The sequence below is a fragment of the Hippocampus bargibanti genome, linkage group LG14 (assembly GCF_051943395.1).
Source record: "Hippocampus bargibanti isolate YZ-2025 linkage group LG14, ASM5194339v1, whole genome shotgun sequence".
Lineage (NCBI taxonomy): Eukaryota > Metazoa > Chordata > Actinopteri > Syngnathiformes > Syngnathidae > Hippocampus > Hippocampus bargibanti.
In genome coordinates, this window is record NC_142747.1 from 223,589 (window position 1) to 241,729 (window position 18,141).

The 18,141-nt window shown below is 46.0% G+C and overlaps 1 protein-coding gene across 2 annotated transcripts in view; it reads right to left on the reverse strand.

Annotated features, from left to right (window-relative positions):
- col4a3 (collagen, type IV, alpha 3) overlaps positions 1–18,101 on the reverse strand; it is a 46,771-nt gene extending 28,670 nt beyond the window's left edge. The window contains exons 1-21 of one of the 2 annotated variants that reach the window (XR_016117083.1): positions 17,903–18,101; positions 13,756–13,812; positions 12,653–12,742; positions 12,072–12,116; positions 11,859–11,903; positions 11,722–11,784; positions 9,573–9,626; positions 9,454–9,480; positions 9,318–9,392; positions 7,940–8,002; positions 7,819–7,854; positions 7,233–7,280; positions 7,088–7,162; positions 6,289–6,333; positions 5,930–5,992; positions 5,585–5,629; positions 5,461–5,514; positions 1,400–1,441; positions 1,235–1,316; positions 1,123–1,158; positions 592–756 (exon numbers count right to left, since the gene is read on the reverse strand). Coding sequence is in view for 1 of the 2 variants with exons in the window: in XM_089013002.1 (XP_088869128.1) it covers positions 592–756; positions 1,123–1,158; positions 1,235–1,316; positions 1,400–1,441; positions 5,461–5,514; positions 5,585–5,629; positions 5,930–5,992; positions 6,289–6,333; positions 7,088–7,162; positions 7,233–7,280; positions 7,819–7,854; positions 7,940–8,002; positions 9,318–9,392; positions 9,454–9,480; positions 9,573–9,626; positions 11,722–11,784; positions 11,859–11,903; positions 12,072–12,116; positions 12,653–12,742; positions 13,756–13,812; positions 17,903–18,016 (1,324 nt within the window). In the remaining variant the exon portion in view is untranslated. The remainder of the gene's footprint in view (positions 1–591; positions 757–1,122; positions 1,159–1,234; positions 1,317–1,399; positions 1,442–5,460; positions 5,515–5,584; positions 5,630–5,929; positions 5,993–6,288; positions 6,334–7,087; positions 7,163–7,232; positions 7,281–7,818; positions 7,855–7,939; positions 8,003–9,317; positions 9,393–9,453; positions 9,481–9,572; positions 9,627–11,721; positions 11,785–11,858; positions 11,904–12,071; positions 12,117–12,652; positions 12,743–13,755; positions 13,813–17,902) is intronic. The other variant, XM_089013002.1, reaches the window with a different exon arrangement.
- Positions 18,102–18,141: the final 40 nt, after the last annotated feature.

Sequence of the window (18,141 nt, forward strand, 5' to 3'; positions counted from 1 at the left end):
TGGATAGAAAACACAGTGAAATTTGGACTCATTTATTGATGATTATTGATTGTTCAAAGGCAGAGTCAAATTCAAATGCAAGGTGAAAATATCCCATCAATGAGGCTCCACAAATAACCCGCACAAGCCATCTGCACACTTGATCAACCCAGCTAAACCGAACACAATTGATGAGGAACTAGGTAAAATTAGCGCAGAGAAAGCACGGCAACTTCACTCGGATATCGTCAAGAGGCAACCTGGAAGTTCGTCATTCATTGATGATTTCAAGGCGAGCCACAGATGGTTCCAGAACTTGAAGTGTCGTACAGGGATTCATAGTGTCATTCGTCATGGTGAGGCAGCCAGTTCTGACGATAAAGCTGAAAATTATGTTTTATGGGGACCTGGGAACGGAGTATTCTTATTTTAATGGTTTCCTCAGGGAAATTAATTTTTGGGATACACACAATTTGCTTTACACACACTCTGTCTCGGAACCAGTTAAGTTCATCAGCCAAGTCTCCACTGTGAGACTAATAAAGGCAAATCCAATCCAATCCAATCCAATCCAAGGTATCACTGGACTGTACACCAAAGAAAGGCCAGCACCTGGTATTCCTGGTTCTCCTGGTTCTCCCTCAGGCCCAGGTCCTCCAGGGGCCCCGGTAGGTCCTGGAGGCCCAATGACGATGGGCCCTGTTTCTCCTTGCTCTCCTTTAGGTCCCACGAAGCCTGGTGCACCCCGAGGGCCCGGCCTTCCCATCGGGCCCTCCCCTGAAGAAGAAATCGACGTTTAGGATCAAGTATGCGGAGGACCGCCCCAAATGCTATCTGTTGGCTAGCTATCTAGCTTTCTTTCTATTTCAGTTACTTCCGTTGAGTGAAGGTCTAGCTAGCTATCTGTTAGCTATCTATTAGCTCGCTAGCTCTCTATCCGAGTTACCTCCGGGTTGAGTGAACGCTGGCACATGTGGCTGCCGCTGCTCACCCACAGAAAATGTTATCGTGTGACTGTAAAGTGACCTTGAGCGTTTTGAAAGGCGCTTAGAAATGAAATGTATTATTATTATTATTATTATTATTATTATTATTATTATTATTATTAAATGAAGGGTCATCTTCTTGGTCACTGCAAGATACCTTGTTGGCCTTGTAACCCGGGAAAGCCCACAAGTCCTGAAAGAGTCACAGAAGAAGCGGATTAGAGAGCCCAACCTGGCTAAATCCAGAACAAATAGGAGCTTGAAGGCACCTGGCTCTCCTTGGGGTCCCAGAGGTCCTGGAAAGCCGGGAATCCCATTCTGGCCTTTTACAGATGCATGCGTCCAGAATATCTGGTGAAGAAAAGCTTCTGAAGACTTTTGGGGACAGACCCCCCCGTCCTTGTCGGTCTTTGGGATGGTCCGGGAAGCCTCACCTCACCCGGCAGACCAGGAGGACCAAAATCGCCTTTCTCCCCCTTGACGCAAAACAATGAAACGAACTTTGGACACGTTGACAAAAAGGATGACAGATACATCTTCTTCAACATGGCAGGGATAATACCAGTGGGCCTCGATCTGCAGTACATCTGGACTTCTTTCAGGGTGTCCGACGTTTGGCTTCTCATCCGAGAGGCTTTGTCAGCGAACATCTTTTTTTTTGCTGGTACAGTAAAGTCTCGTTATATCGATATTGGTTATATCGATAGTACCGCTTATTACGATACTATAAGGAGAAAATTACATGCGCGCAGGGTCGGATATATCGATAGTCCCGATTATATCGATATTTTTCAGACTCCCGAGAATATCGATATAACGAGACTTTACTGTAGTTGACTGATTACTTCTATTGTCCTGACTGATTATGGTCTACGACTGGCGTGAGGGCCCCATTTGCTCTGGTATCACCTCATCAGCATGACTAAGCCTACGTGGTAACGACGTCTGTTGTAAGGACGATCCAAGTGAAACCTCACCCCACCATGGCGATTTAGTGAAGGGTTGTGCAGCTTTTATAACAATAGCTTCTTTTACCCCCTTTCAAAGCCTCTATTTTCTTTCGTCAATGAAAAGGTTTCTTCAGCCGTCATCTGTACTTCTTTGAAGGCGTCTGACATTTCGCTTCTTATCCAAGATGCTTCGTCAGCTAACTAAAGTCTTACTGGTAGTTTCGGCCCGATATATATATATATATATATATATATATATATATATATATATATATATTCCTACTCTCCAGACACACAGACTCTGCTATGATAGGTCCCTGTTCTCAGGTTGGGGGAAGCAGAGGACTACTCTCTGCGGCTCCACTGATTGTTCCTATTGTCCTGACTAACGACTGGCCTGATTGCCCTATTTGCCCTGGTATCACCTCATCAGCATTATTAATCCTATGTTGCCTAAGCAGGCTGTTGTACGAACAATCCAAATTGAACCTTCCACCGCCATATCGGTTGAGTGAAGGATTTAGTTGTTTTACCAAAATTGCTTCTTTGACTCCCCTTTCAAACTAATCTATGTTCTTTCGCTAAGATTTCAACCTCATTGTCGTCACATTAGAGGTTGCTAGCTTTTAAATGCAGATCTACTGCGGATTGAGGCCCACTCGTACATGATATGAAATGATTAAAAAATGATAAAAATGCTGGATTAAAATTTACGAATTAACTAGCTGGCTATTTAGCTAGCTATCTGGGTATCTAGCTAACGATCTATTTGCTATCTATTAGATATCTATCTAGCTCGCTATCTACAATATTAACTGTCTAGTTAGCTATCTACTGTATAAGCTATGTATTAGCTTGCTTGCGTTCCATCTATTTGAGTTACTTCCCACAGAAAAACTTTGTCCTGTGACTGTAAAGTGACCTTGACAGTTTTGAAAGGCGCTTGGAAATCAAATGGATTGTCATGATTATATGCACCTAAAAGCTAGCAACCACTCATTTGACGACAATGAGGTTAAAATCTTTGCAAAAGAAAATAGATGGTTTGAAAGGGGAGTAAAAGAAGCTATGTTCATAAAACTGCAAAACACTTCACTAAATCGCCATGGTGGGATGACGTTCAATTTGGATCGTTCATACAACAAACTTCTTAGGCAACGTAGGCTTAGTTATGCTGATGAGATGATATCAAAGCAAATGGGACAATCAGGCCAGTCGGAGACCTCATACTCAGGCAGGACAATAGAAGTAATCAATCAGGACAATAGAAGTAATCAGTGTAGCCGCAGGGAATAGTCCTCTGCTCCCCCCAACCTGAGAGCAGGGACCTATCGTAGCAGAGTCTGGCAACGCCACCTCTGGACAGTAATAATAATAATAATCCATTTCATTTCTAAGCGCCTTTCAAAACTCTCAAGGTCACTTTACAGTCACAGGATCATTTTCAGTGTGGGTAAGCAGCGACAGCCACATGGGCCAGCGTTCACTCAACCCCGAAGTAAATAGATAGAAAGCCAACAGATAGATAGCTATATAGCGAGCCACTTAGATAGCTAGATAGCTAATAGCCAACTAGCTAGATAATTAGTTAGCGAATACACGAAGCCAGCTTTCACTCAACCCGGAAGTAAATAGATAGAAAGCTAGCAAGCCATATAATAGAAAGCTAACAGATAGCCAACAGATAGATAGCTAGATAGCTAGCCACTTAGATAGCTAGATAGCCAGCTAGATAGATAGTTAGCTAATACACTGAGCCAGCGTTCATGGAAGTAAATAGATAGAAAGCTAGCCAAACTTCAGTTGTTTTAACACTGTTTTTTTGGAACTGTTGAAAAATTGTCATTGTTGTTCTTTTTTTGATAGTCGCCATTTTAGAAACGTTTTTAAAATTTGGGAAATCGGCATTTTAGAAAATGGGGAGGGGGCAAAGATCCGTTCGCTAGTGGCGAGCTCCGCGGCATTCAGGCTAATGGCTACCTAGCTAGATATCTAGCTGGCTACCTATCTTGCTATCTACAGCTACCGAGCTAGCTTTCTAGCTGGCTACCTAGCTAGCTATATATTTTCTATCTATTTGATATATATTAGAGATCTAACTAAATGTAGCCACAAGGGGGCACAAGCCAGTGTCTTATTGTGCCGCTCCCAAGCCCGGATAAATACAGAGGGTGGTGTCAGGAAGGGCGTCCGACGTAAATTTTTTGCCAAAACAAATATGCGAATCAAACCTCTGAATCCCATACCGGATCGGTCAAGGCCCGGGTTAATAACGGTCGGTACTGTTGACCTTCAGAGTGCTGGTGGAAAATGGACGACTGTTGGTCGAAGAAGGAGAGGAGGGAGGAGGGAGGAGGAAAAGAGAGAGATGGAACGCTAAGAGTAGACAACTAAGAGTAGGAACTTTGAATGTCGGAACAATGACAGGTAAAGGTAGAGAGCTGGTTGACATGATGCAGAGAAGGAAGGTAGACATACTGTGTGTCCAGGAGACCAGGTGGAAAGGGAGCAAGGCTAGAAGCTTAGGGTCAGGGTTGAAGTTGTTCTATCGTGGAGAAGTCAAAAAGAGAAATGGAGTTGGGCTTATCTTAAAAGAGGAGTTTGTTAGGAATGTCTTAGAAGTAAAAAGAGTATCAGATAGAATGATGAGTCTGAAGCTAGAAATTGAAGGCATCAGTGATGTTCAATGTTGTTTGTGGGTAGCCCCACAAGTAGGATGTGAGCTGGCGGAGAAGGAGACATTTTGGTTGGACTTTGATGAAGTCCATGGATAGGATCAGGAATGAGTACATTCGAGGGACAACCCATATTAGAGGCTTTGGAGACAAAGTCAGACTGAGATGGTTTGGACATGTCCAGAGGAGAGCGAGACTATATCGGGAGAAGGATGCTGAGCCTTGAACTGCCAGGCAGGCGACCGAAGAGGAGGTTTATGGATGTGGTCAAAGAGGACATGAAGGTAGCTGGTGTGAGAGAAGAGGATGCACAAAACTGGCTGAGATGGAGGACATTGATTCGCTGTGGCCACCCCTGAAGGGAAGAGCCAAAAGGAAAAGAAGAAGATTATTATTATTAGTATTATTATTATTATTCGTATTATCATTATTATTATTATTATCCCGGCAAATTGGCGTTTTCATGTTTATTATGTTTGTTAAAGTCATTCTAAGTGCCTTGCACGCTGGCTCCGAGAGGACATTAATTTCATCTGTGCTGTATGTCATGCAAATTAGCATATTTGACAATAAAGCTGACTTTGACTTCATTATTATTATTATTATTGGCTACTTAGCTAGCTTTTTAACTACAGTATTTGAGTTACTTCCGGGTTGAGTGAATGCTGCCGCTGCTAAGCCACAGTAAAATTTATCCCGTGACTGTAAAGTGACCTTAAGAGTTTTAAAAGGCACTTATAAATGAAATGTATTGTTATTATTATTATTATTATTATTATTATTATTATTATTATGTGGGACTAGGTGGTGTTGTTGAAAAGTGACAAGAACTCCTCAGGACACCCAAAGAAATCATGTTTTTGGACTTACCTGTACTCCGTCGATGCCTGGGGGTCCCGCAAAGCCGCGTGGCCCCTCTTCCCCCTGCAGACGCAACCAAATGTGGAAATGAATGGTCTCGCCTGGCAAAATCAACAGCTATTTTGGTCCTCACCGGTTGTCCCACTTCTCCAGGGATGCCGTCCTTTCCCGTTTTTCCCTGCCAATGAGAAGCGAGTCGTGAGCGACGGTACAGCGGCGGCGTGACCCTGAAACGCCAGTGCAGCCAGAGTGCTCGAGCAGGCCCGGAGCGCCGGCGGTTGTCTTAATAATAATAATAATAATAATAATAATCCATTTAATATCTAAGCTAGCTAGCTAATATATAGCTAACAGATGGCTAGCTAGGTCTTCACTCAACCCGCAAGTATCTCAGATAAAAAGCTAGCTCGCTAAGAGACAGCTAATGGATAGCTAAGTAACTCGCATAGAAAGTTAGGGAGCTAATAGATAGTCTTACCGGTGAGCCCTGCTCCCCTGGCTGGCCCGGCTCGCCTTTAGTCCCCGAACTTCCCGTCGGACCCTGGTGAGGCAAAACTCCAAAATCCAGCATACGCTAGCATAGGCTATCAAATGCTAGCATATGCTATTATACCGATGACTTTCTTGATACTTGCACTCTGTACAGTTTTTATGAAATGGTTTAGCACATTTACGGTCTACAGTTAACATTTTTAGTTGACTATGCTAGGAGTATCTTCTTTTCTAACCTTTCACCCCATCCCCTTTCTAATTGCTGCTGTGGACTGCAAATGTCCCCATTGTGGGACCAATAAAGCTTTTCTGATTCTGATTCTGCAGAATAGTTGAAGGACTCACCGGGCTTCCGGCGCAACCTTTGTCTCCAACGTCACCCGGCTCACCCTGAAACCAAACCGCCAAGACGCAATGGCGGGCAACGGCTGGATGAATGACTGACTGAGAATTGCACACAATTATTGAATGGATGAACGTGTGAATACGACTGAGCAAAAAAGCGGTGCTGGGACAGATCAATGAAAGCATGAATCACGGCTGGTCGCATGTTGACCGCACGGCTGAATTCTTGAATGGATGAACGCGTGACAACAACTGAGCAAAAGAAGCGGCGCGGGGAAGGATACGTGAAAGCATGAATCATGGCTGGTTGCATGTTGACCGCATGGATGAATTCTTGAATGGATGAACGTGTAACAACGACTGAGCAAAAAAACGGTGCACGGATGGATAAATGAAAGCATGAATCACACTTGACCGCACGGGTGAATGGATGACTAAATGGTGGAAGAAACGACAATCAATAGAGAAATGAACCAATGTGTGGATGAATGGCTGCAGGGATCTCGACGGGATTCAATATAATAATAATAATAATCCATTTAACTTCTGAGCGCCTTCAAAACTCTCAAGGACACTTTACAGTCACTGGATTTTTTTTTTTGTGTGGGTGAGCAGCGGCAGCCATTGGCGCCAGCGTTCACTCGACCCACAAGGGGGCGACGGAGAGCTTGCTTCCAACGACGACAAGCAAACGCATCAGGATGTGAAGGAACTGAAGATTTTAGGAAGGAACGAATGGCGAACCTGACCATCATCCATTCATCCATTCATTTCTTCAGCGAATGAGACGGGGACCGACCTTGAGTTCTTTGGGACCCTCTGCGTACAATTTGATGCCTTTCCGTCCCGGGATCCCAACAGGTCCGCGATCTCCCTTCAAGGAGAAGTCCGAATGACAACTTGGACAGACGTCCGAAAACGTGGCGCCGGAAGGAAGCACCCACCTTCAGGCCTTGTGGACCTGGAGTGAGCGGACTGGGACCCTCTTGACCCTGACACACACCCAACACACACACACACACACACCTCAGCCAGGCACAAGGGTCACATTCAAAATTGCGGCTCACGCTAACATACGTTAGCATAAGCTAGCATATGTACGCTAGCATACACTTGGGAACGGACCCACCTTGGCTGTCGCTATCATACGCTATCATACGCTAGCATCCGATAGCATACGCCAGCATACGATTGCATACGCTTGGGATCTGACCAACCTTGGCTCCCACTAGCATACACTAGTATACGCTAGCATACGCTTGGAATCGGGCCCACCCTGGCTCCCGCTATCATACGCTAGCATATGCTATCATATGCTAGCATACGCTTGGGATCCGACCCAACTTGGCTCCCGCTATCATACGCTAGGATACACTATCATACGCTGGCATATGTTTATCATACACTAGCATATGCTAGCATACGCTATTTTACGCGATCATACGCGTGGGATCGGACCCACCTTGGCTCCCGCTAGCATACGCTATCATATGCTATCATACGCTAGCATACGCTTGGGATCAGACCCACCTTGGCTCCCGGCAAGCCCTGCGACCCCGGACGACCCTGTGCAGAAACAACAACAAAAACAAGACACGTCACCCGGGTCGGGCGCCGGCGCCTTTTCTGAAGAAAGCTGAAAAGAGCGTACAGGAGGTCCGGCGGGTCCTGAAGGTCCTGGCAAACCCGGCGCCCCTGGATCTCCACTGGAGCCCTGCGCCACAAAGGGCAAGTTGTTCCGTCACCTTGCAAAACAGGCCTCTTGCCTCACACCTGTTCATTTGCGCAACTGGTTTTGGAGGTGACCCGTCGTTCACCAAAAAGTGCTTGGCGACCATTCGGAAATCGGCAACGAGTGAATCACGACTATCCGTTTCACGTTGGCCGCTAAACGGAACGAACGCTCAATCAAATCTTCTGTCTTGGTTGGGAAAACAAATATGGTCGCTGCTGCGAAAGAGAAAATTACAGTGATACCTTTGATAGGCTTACAAACTTCATTGGTCCCCAGACAGTGTGTAAGGCGAAAAGTGTGTATCTCAAACATTCATTTCCCTTGGGAAACCATTAAAATGAGAATAATCCATTCCCAGGTTCCCATAAAACATCATTTTCTACTTTCTAATTTTCTAAGCCTTAAAACTACACAAAATACACCTTTTTTTATGTATAATAAATGTGCTACGGTATTGTAATTAAAGACTGCATAATAACGTGGTTTTATTGACCTTTGTGACGGTCGTTGGTGGCTTGATGGAATGGAGTGGCGGCTTTCATCGGCATTAAACATTTGATGAGGAACGAAGCCTTCTTCTTCCACCATCTTGAGGAATGATTCCTTGTAAGCGTTGGCAGCTTTGTCGTCAAAACTGGCTGCCTCACCATGACCAATGACACTATGAATCCTTGTACGAAGCTTCAAGTTCTCGAAGCATCCGTGGCTAGCCTTGAGATCATCAATGGGTGACGAAATTCCAGGTTCCCTCTTGACGATATTCGAGTGGCGTTGCCGTGCTTTCTATGCGCTAATTTTACCTAGTTCCTCATCAATTGTGTTCTGTTTAGCTGGGTTGATAGCTGTTTGCATCAAGTGTACAGATGGCTTGTGTGGGTTATTTGTGGAGCTTGATGGGATATTTTAACCTTTCAGTCTCCACTCTCAATAAAGTTGAAATGAGTCCAAATTTCACAGTGTTTTCTATCCATTTTCTCACTCTCTTTCTGTGGTCTGCCTATCTATTTTAATTTGCAGCTCTTTGTTTCTGTAACACCCCCACTTCTGCGTTCTTGACCAATCACGTGCGGCCTTAACGAAGGCTGGGGGCGGGTAATAGAGGACAAAAAAATTGTTGGCTGCCATTTCCCTGTTAGGAGAACGGGCTTGTTCGCTAACGACACATTGTGGCGAAAAATAGTTCATATGGCAAAATTAAATTTTCGTAACTTTAACGTTTGTAGGCCGAATCGTTTGTTCGCCAAGGCGTTCATAAGCCGAGGTACCGCTCTATTATCATTTTTTGCCATCTTACCTTGATTCCATTTGGCCCTGGTAGTCCTTGTGCGCCTTTGATGTCGGAAGATTCCAGAAAGACGGGCGAGACTCCCTGAAAGAAAGCAAAGAATTCCAACCGCACGTACGAGGAAGCGTCGGCCAGATCTTCAAACCTTTTCTCCTCTCGGTCCAGGGGAGCCCTGAAAACGCATTGCGGCCATCAGCTCGGCTAAGCAGCCGCGCTAGTTTCCGGCGCCTTGGAGCGAAAAAACAAAACAAAACAAAACCGCACCTGCTGCCCGATTGGTCCCGGGAGTCCGGGGAGGCCGGGGAAGCCGTCGGAACCCTGGAGGAGCAAACGATGGCGTCACCAATTTGCCAGCAATTGAATTGCCAAAAGTGTTTGTGCTGGACAATTTGGGACAAAAAGCACATGAAGAGCCTTTGATTCGAATTAAAGGACCAACAAGAAGAAGAAGAGACTTGACTGATGACACAAATTGTTTGGAGTCAACAGTAATTGGCAGCCAAACATCAACTAGTAGCTTTCTGTTTACGTCTGTGTAAGCTCTCAGTCGTACAGGAGTGGTCCATCCATCCATGAGAAGGTTTCTTCAGCCGTCATCTGTACAAATGTGAAGGTTTCGGACCTTTCGCCTCCTATCCATGAGGCTTCGTCAGCGAACTAAAGTCTGACTGGTCGTATCGGCCCTATTTATATATCCCTAATGTCCAGACATGGCGGCACCGGACACAGCTATGATAGGTCCCTACTCTCAGGTTGGGGGGAGCAGAGGTCCACTCCCTGTGGCCCCACTGATTGTTCCTACATTCCTGACTAACGACTGGCCTATTACCCCCACTCCCACCGGTATCACCTCATCAGCATCACGAAAGTTGCCTAACCTGTTTTGCCTAAGCAGGCTATTGTATGAACGATCCACATTGAACCTCACCCCACCAGACCGGTTTAAAGGATTTTGTTGTTTTATAAGAATCACTTCTTTTACCCCCCTTTCAAACCATCTATGTTCTTTCGCTAAGATTTTAACCTCCCTTTGAAATGAAATGTATCATTATTATTATTAAAATGAAATGTATTATTATTATGATTCTATCATCCTGTCTGATGAGGATCTACGACTGGCCTGATTGCCCCATTTGCTCTGGTATCACCTCATCAGCATAACTAAACCTATGTTGCTTAGGAAGTCTGTTGTAAGAACGATCCAAATGAAACCTCACCCCACCACGGCGATTCAGTGAAGGGGTTTGCCGTCTTATGACCCCCCTTTCAAATTATCTGTTTTCTTTTGCTAAGATTTTAACCTCACTGTCGTCAAATGAGTGCTTGCTAGCTTTGAGGTGCAAATGTACTGCCGATTGAGGCCCACTTGTATTATCCCTGCCATGTTGCGATGTCCTCGCCTTTGTTTTTTATTTGGCCGCCTATCTTTTGGATGCACTCGTTTTTGCCTGAAAGGACACCATTTTGCTAACTGACATCAGAAACATGTTGTAGAGCATCTAAAATAGCCAAAACACGCAGGCTGATATTTTGAGTCAAAGGCAAAACACGAAATGAGCTCGGAACTGGGCAGATTCAGAAAGTCCCGCCCCCTTATTCGTGACGTCACGCCAGAATACTCCTTCACAAACTACCTTGCTCCAGAATCAAAACAATGGCTTCAGGGAGTTCAGCTTCGGAGAAGATGCTTTCTTGTTACTCATCCACTTATCAATATGATACAAATAGTTCTAAAGGGGAAAGCATACATGTTTGCCATCGATGAAAGAAGTCCTTCCGTATCAATTTGAGCCGTCTGGACTGCAAAGTAGCACTCAGAAAATACACAAGATGGCGCCCAAGCTCCATTGGAAATGGGCTGATTTGTCCGCTGGGTATTTGTGTCAACTTACACCTTCTTTATGCGTCTTACTGCAATTGGCGGCGACACACAACCATTCACCATCGTGTTCTTTATCTCATTTTCCTTCTAATTTGGCCATCCAGACCAAACAAAGTACCCAAAATGCATCGTGTGTGGCTTTCTCGGTCAGGGGCGTTCCCTCAGCGACGTCAGTCCGGCATCGTCATCAACTCAAAAACAAGACTTCCTGAATATTCAGCGTGAGTCTTAAAAGGTCAAATGTAGCTTTAATATGGCGTGGAATCTTGGTCAAATGCGCTCAGTATTTGACAAATTATGGACGCAACTTGTCCGGAGGTGTCGGTTGTTTATCGGTTTAGGGCCAAAACTACCAGTAAGACTTTAGTTTGCTGATGAAGCCTCTTGGATAAGAAGCGAAAGGTCCGACACCTTGAAAGAAGTACAGATGACGGCCGAAGAAACCTTCTCATCAACTCGAAGCTTTGCACCAATTGAGGGCGAAACCGCTAACGGACGAAGAAAAGAAGCGCCCGCGGGCCCCGCGGCTACCTTGGTGCCGTTGCATCCCGGGAGTCCCGGTCTCCCCGCCAAGCCTTCGCCCCCTGGAAGTCCCTGAAAAAAACCACCGCAAGTCAAAGATACACCCGCTTTCCGTCTGGTCACGTTGGAGAAGGCGCTGCACTCACGGGAAATCCGGGAGGGCCGGGAAAACCCAAAGGGCCTTCAACACCCTGGACACACAAGTGGGGTCATCACGAGAGGCACGCGAGGTGTGTGTGTGGGTTTGTGCGGCGGGTGATATTGTGGTTGGGTGCCATGTTGTGTTTGCGTTGGCGTCATGTGACTGTGGCGCCCTCTAGTGGACCATCATTCCTGATCATCTCGATGGATCTTCTTACCCGAGAGCCTTTGAGTCCCACGCGGCCCGAAAAGCCCTGCTGGCCCTGCGAGCACAACAATGCACAAGGATTAGGATCATGAAGCTTGACTGAGGCCTTCTGGGTTGGCCCCATCATCATCATCATCATCATAATAATAAATGTGATTTATAAACGCCTTTCTAAACTCTCAAGGTGACTTTTCAGTCAGAGGATCAGTTTTTCTGTGGGTGAGCAGCGGCTTCTCATTCAAGAGGCTTCGTCAGCGAACTAAAATGTGCTGTTGTACCGTACACTAGCTATCTGGCCGGCTGGCTAGCTATTAGCTATCTATTGGCTTGCTAGCTAGCTTTCTATCTATTTGTCTTATTATTCTATTAGAGTTACTTCCGGGTTGAGTGAACGCTGGCGCGTGTGGCTGCCGCTGCTCACCCACAGAAACACTGATCCTGTGACTGTAAAGTGACCTTGAGAGTTTTGAAAGGCGCTTAGAAATCAAATTTATTGTGATTCTTATGATGATGATTATTACTGAGGCTAGAGTTTTGAAAGGCGCTAATAAATGAAATGTCTGATTATTATTATTGATGATTCCTTCTGACCTGGAGTCCGTCCAGTCCCTGGCCGCCCTCGTTGCCAGGGTAACCGACGAGTCCGGGCAGGCCGTTGAATCCCGGGTAACCGGGCTCCCCCTGAGCACAGGCGGGCGATGACGCAAGGCGATATTCATTAAAAAACGTCCCAGGAGACAATTTCCACTGAGCTTTGTCGCCCTCTTCTGCCTTTTTTTGGGTACTGTCAGTACTAAAGAGTGTCACTCTATTTCTCTCCAGATGCCTCAAAATGACTGGAATAAATTCTTTAATCGATTGCAAACATGTATGCTTTCCTCTTCAGAACTATTTGAATCCTATTCATAACAAGAAAGCATCTTCTCGGAATCTGAAGCCATTGTTTTGATTCTGGAGCAAGGCGAGACGTCTTGGCGTTACACCACGAACAAGGGGGCGGGACCTTCGGAAACTGCCCACATCCGGGTTCAATTTGAAGTACTTTTTGGACACTAAGTCATTTGTATTGGTGTTTTGCATTTGACTCAAAATATCAGCCTGCGTGTTTTGGGTATTTTAGATGCTATCAAACGTTTTTCTGAGAAAACAAAAGTGATGTCGGTTGTCCTTTCAACTAACTTTGTGATCATACTCGCCATTCATATGAATGCTTTTCTGTTCCTCACGATTGGTAAAAATCCAGGTTTAATTTGGTTCGTTATTACAACAGACTTCTTCGACCACATAGACTTAGTTATGCTGATGATTTTATTGTTATGTATTTTTATTTATTATATAGGTATTATATATTTAGTTATTTTATTTTAATATTTTATCATATTTTATATTTATTTTAAAATTTATTAATTATAGTACCTATGTTTGTCTGTGTCCTTGAGAGCTTTGAAAGGCACTTAAAATAAAATGTATTATTATTATTATTATTATTTTGAGGTGATGCCAGGGCGAATGGGGCAATCAGGCCAGTCGTAGACCCCATAATCAGTCAGGACAATAGAGGTAATCAGGGTAGTCAGGGAATAGTCCTCTGCTCCCTCCAACCTGAGGGCAGGGACCTATCATAGCAGAGTCTGGCACCGCCACCTCCGCCAGGGGGGTCTTTTGAATTGAAGCGTCTTAGTGTTTGCACTCACCTTCTGACCTTTGATCCCGTGGTGAGGACACGGCCACTTCCCGTTGCACTGGGACGCCTGCAAAACAAAGGAGAAACAAGGACAAACGGCAAGACGTCAGCGAGGCATCCGTCTGGATCTGGCGACCTGTCTTTTTTTTTTTTTTTTTTTATCTTTGGTAGACATTTCCAAGTCAAGTGGAAAGCAAACAACATCTTTGCACGCATGCCTTGTTCCTTTCAGCACGCGGCCAGGACGGCGTTATCTGGGACCTGGTCTTATCCGGGTCCCGGTCTTATCCGGATCCCGGTCTGGCGTTTTTCAGGCTCGTCTGAACTTGTGTCTGCTGCCGCCATCTCGTCGTCATGCCAACGCGTCAGCGCTTTCACGTCTTTTCAGCGTGCGCGGGTGTGTGCAACAATCAAGAAAAGGCGCAAACGCAAAGGGGCAAAGGTCAACGCGGCATTCATTGGGGGTCCACGGCGGAGACGCGCCGGGCCCGGAATTCAGCCCGATCGTTGGAGCGCACCAACAAGCGACCAATCCAAAAATGTCCACCGACAGTGACGTGGCATTTGAAAGCCCCGACCGATTCTGCGTCCCACCGGCGTGGTCAATTCCTGCTTCCTGACTCTTTCTCTTCCTTCTCCCCCCGGAAGAGCAGCGAATCTTGGCGGAAGTAGCGAAAAGACGGGCCTGCGTTTGTTGAGCCTCACTTTGGAACTTTTCGGGCAGCTGGAATGAGGTCGGAATGGGACCCTACCGAAGACAAAACCAAATGAAGGCCAGGACCTGCAATGTCGTGATGGGAATTGCGGCTCTTTTCAGAGAGCCGCTTCTTTTGGCTCAGCTCACTAAAAAGATCCGCCGCTTTTGGCTCCCAAATGGCTCCTCAGTGTTTTTGTTGCTTACATTAATTATTGACCAAAAATCATGTAAAATGGTGTGAAAATGGAATTACTCATGTCAAATATTTGTATTGATATGGCTTGATTTCTATGGGCATAGAGTTAGTGGATGCTAACTTTCCCTTTCCTTGTGGTTACTCTGGTCTGATGATCAGCTGTCACTCATTTGCATTTCATATGAATAATGCTATCATACCAACTAGTAAAATTGATAATAATGGAATAATAATAACAGCATATTGTGATAGGATTTGTCCAGTGTACCTGTCTACATTGATCTCCAGTGACCTGCTCTAAAACAGTTCCTCTGCTAAGTTCTCAGAAATGTGTCTCTCATTCAACTCAAAACAACATGGAAATTGTTAATAAAGCGCCATGTAGGATGTTGTGCTTCGGGGCGCCCAGCAGTAAGTTGTCAGACAAACAGCTTTGGCTTTTTTGACCCATTCGTGGACCGCAGCACGTTCTTTGTCATATAGCATTCTTTGTTTGTCTTGACCAATCACGTGCGGCTTTGACCGAAGACTGGGGCCGGGGAATCGAGGACCAAAAAAAAAAAAAAAATACATCGGCTCCCATTTCCGGCTCCTTGTTGGGAGCCAACTCTCTTCGTAACACTTCAGAGAACCGGCTCTAAGAACCAGCTCGTTCGCGAACGACACATCACGCCTGCAATGGAGCCGCCACTTGACAGCAGCCTCGGATTTCGCGGGTGCGCCACCCGAAAGGCTGCACAAGGGCGTTCTCGGCAAGCAAACCCAATGTGGGCGCGGTGAGTGCTTGCCCCCCCCCCCCATCTCATATTCCAGCGACTGTCAATCCGTCAATCCAACTTGTCTTTTGTCCAATTCAAATCGAGTAATCGATGAAAAAGCGAGAAGCAACTCGCACACGGTGGTGCAGAAACGGTACAATAATAATAATAATACATTGCATTTATAAGCGCCTTTCAAAACTGGGAGGGGGGCTCAGTCAAAAATATAGAAAGTGCAAGACAAAGTACAAATACAAGTTGACAGCGTCCCGCTTTCGTACCCGCTGTCCTGAAGAAGGAAGTGGTGATTAAAATAACAAAAGTTATAAGATTTAAAAATTAACTGTCAACATTTTGGTATATAATAGTATTCAATTGAAAACTGATAGAAAATCATGTGATCCTCGCGTTAGCCATTTTGAATGCTTTTCAATTTACGACCGTTTGACGTTTTGTCGGAACGGAACCTGGTTGTAACTCGGATGTTACCTGTGTATATATATATATATATATATATATATATATATAAAATCCTCGTCTCACCCACCAAGGGTGGTGTCTGTCCCCATTTCAGCTCGGGTCCTCTACCAGAGGCCAGGAAGCTTGAGGGTTCTGCGCAGTATCCGTGCTGTTCCTAGCACTGCGCTTTTCTGGACCGAGATATCCGATGTTGTTCCCGGGATCTGTTGCAACCACTCGTCGAGTTTGGGGGTCACTGCCCCGAGTGCTCCGACCACCACAGGCACGACTGTCATTCTTCCAGGCTCAGCTCTCTGAGCCCTTGGTATTTCTCGATTTTCTCATGTTCCTTCTTTCTGATGTTTCCTACATCCACGACAACGGCTTTGACTATGACCACGATTGGGGGCCATTACCATCTTGTCAGTCTGTATCTGGAAGTCCACAGGATCTTTGCTCGGTCATTCTCCGGGAGGTGTTTCCCATTTTGACCTTGGGGTTTCCAGTCCATACTCCGCACAGATGTTTCGGTAGATTATGCCAGCCACCTGGTTATGGCGCTCCATGTAGGCTTTCCCTGCCAGCATCTTACACCCTGCAGTTACGTGTTGGATTGTCTCAGGTGCCTCTTTGCACAACCTACACCTTGGGTCCTGCCTGGTGTGGTATATCTGTGCCTCTATGGCTCTGGTGTTCAAGGCCTGCTCTTGGGCAGCCAGGATGAGTGCCTCTGTGCTGTCCTTTAGGCCAGCCCTCTCTAGCCACTGATAGGACTTCTTGAGATCAGCCACTTCAGTTATGGTTCGGTGGTACATCCCGTGTAGGGGCTTTTCCTCCCACGATTGTCATCCTCTGTTCCCCATTGTCTGAGACATTCTCTGAGTACATCATCCGTTGGAGCCTTCTCTTTGATGTATTCATGGAGCTTGGATGTTTCATCCTGGACAGTGGCTCTCACACTCACTACACTATACTATACATTTCCCCTAAGATGGCTTCACCCAGAGAGTCTTGGCCCCATCTGGTGGAAGGCAGCAATTCAAACCCCACACCTGTGGCTGATCACGGCTTGATTGGCTGGCAAGGCTTTAAGGCGGAGAGCCTCTGAGTGTGCGGCCGGGGAAAGACAAGCTCGACTGCTGTGCTCTGTGCAGAAACTGATTGCTGCGTGAAACTCATCGCCAGTTGGGACCATACAGCAGAACACTGGATTTGGACCCTTGCTAACGGTGGCTAGGCTACATGAGGAGGACATGAAGAGGGGTGAGGACTAGAACCGCATGGAAAGAACTCCGTCTTCAGTTTCACCTCAGAAGAGACTTTATGTTGATTTAAGTATTGGAAGAGACACGATTCTTGCCTTTGTTGCTTGTGAATTCCCCCTGAAAGCCTTTATTAAAACATTTGTTTGTATCCAAACCTGTCGCCCATTGCGCTCCTTGTCCTGTCCCGCTGAGAGCTAGCCTCTCATGACATTACAAGATATATATATATATATATATATATATCAGTACGTAGCTTCGGGGGATAGTCCTCTGCTCCCCCCAACCTGAGGGTAGGGACCTATCATAGCAGAGGTCTGGCACCACTGTAGGGATTGGATTGGAGTGGATTTGCCTTCATTAGTCTCGCAGTGGAGAAATTTACATTTCACAGCTGCAAAATTATGAAAGTAGAAAAGCAAAATACAGGAGCTGCTGGAAAGGCAGCCACTGTCGCGGCACAGTCTTGAAGTAAAAAAAAAAAAACAATAACAAATAAATAACTAATAACATGACAACACAAAGACACAGAAACATCCATTCTTAAGCACTTTTTTTACCCTCTTTGTTACACAAAGCAGTTCCAGATGAAAGAGGAGAGGATCAAATATATATATATATATATATCTCTACCAGGAAAAAGCGGAGACGCACGGAGGGACAGATGGACGCATGATGGATGGATGGACGTGTGGAAGGTGGGTAGAAAAGTTACGCGGGAAGGAATCAAGGAGTTTTTCGTGATGAATAGGGTGGAAAAAGTGAGGCGGCGAGCGTGGGCTCACCGTGCGGGCGTCTCCGTGGTGGAGCATCATCGGGAGCAGCAGCAGCAGGAGCAGGACCGGCAGCGGCGGCGGCGGCGGGAGGAGTCGCATCCGCGGGACCGAGGCAACAAGCATGACAGCGGCAGCCCGGTTGGGTTGGATCCTCTCCTGGACCCAACTCTGTCCAGCTTATGATGGGTCGGGTGGGACTCCCAAGACCCCCCTCCCCCACACCCACACCCTCAATCACCCCCCTCCCC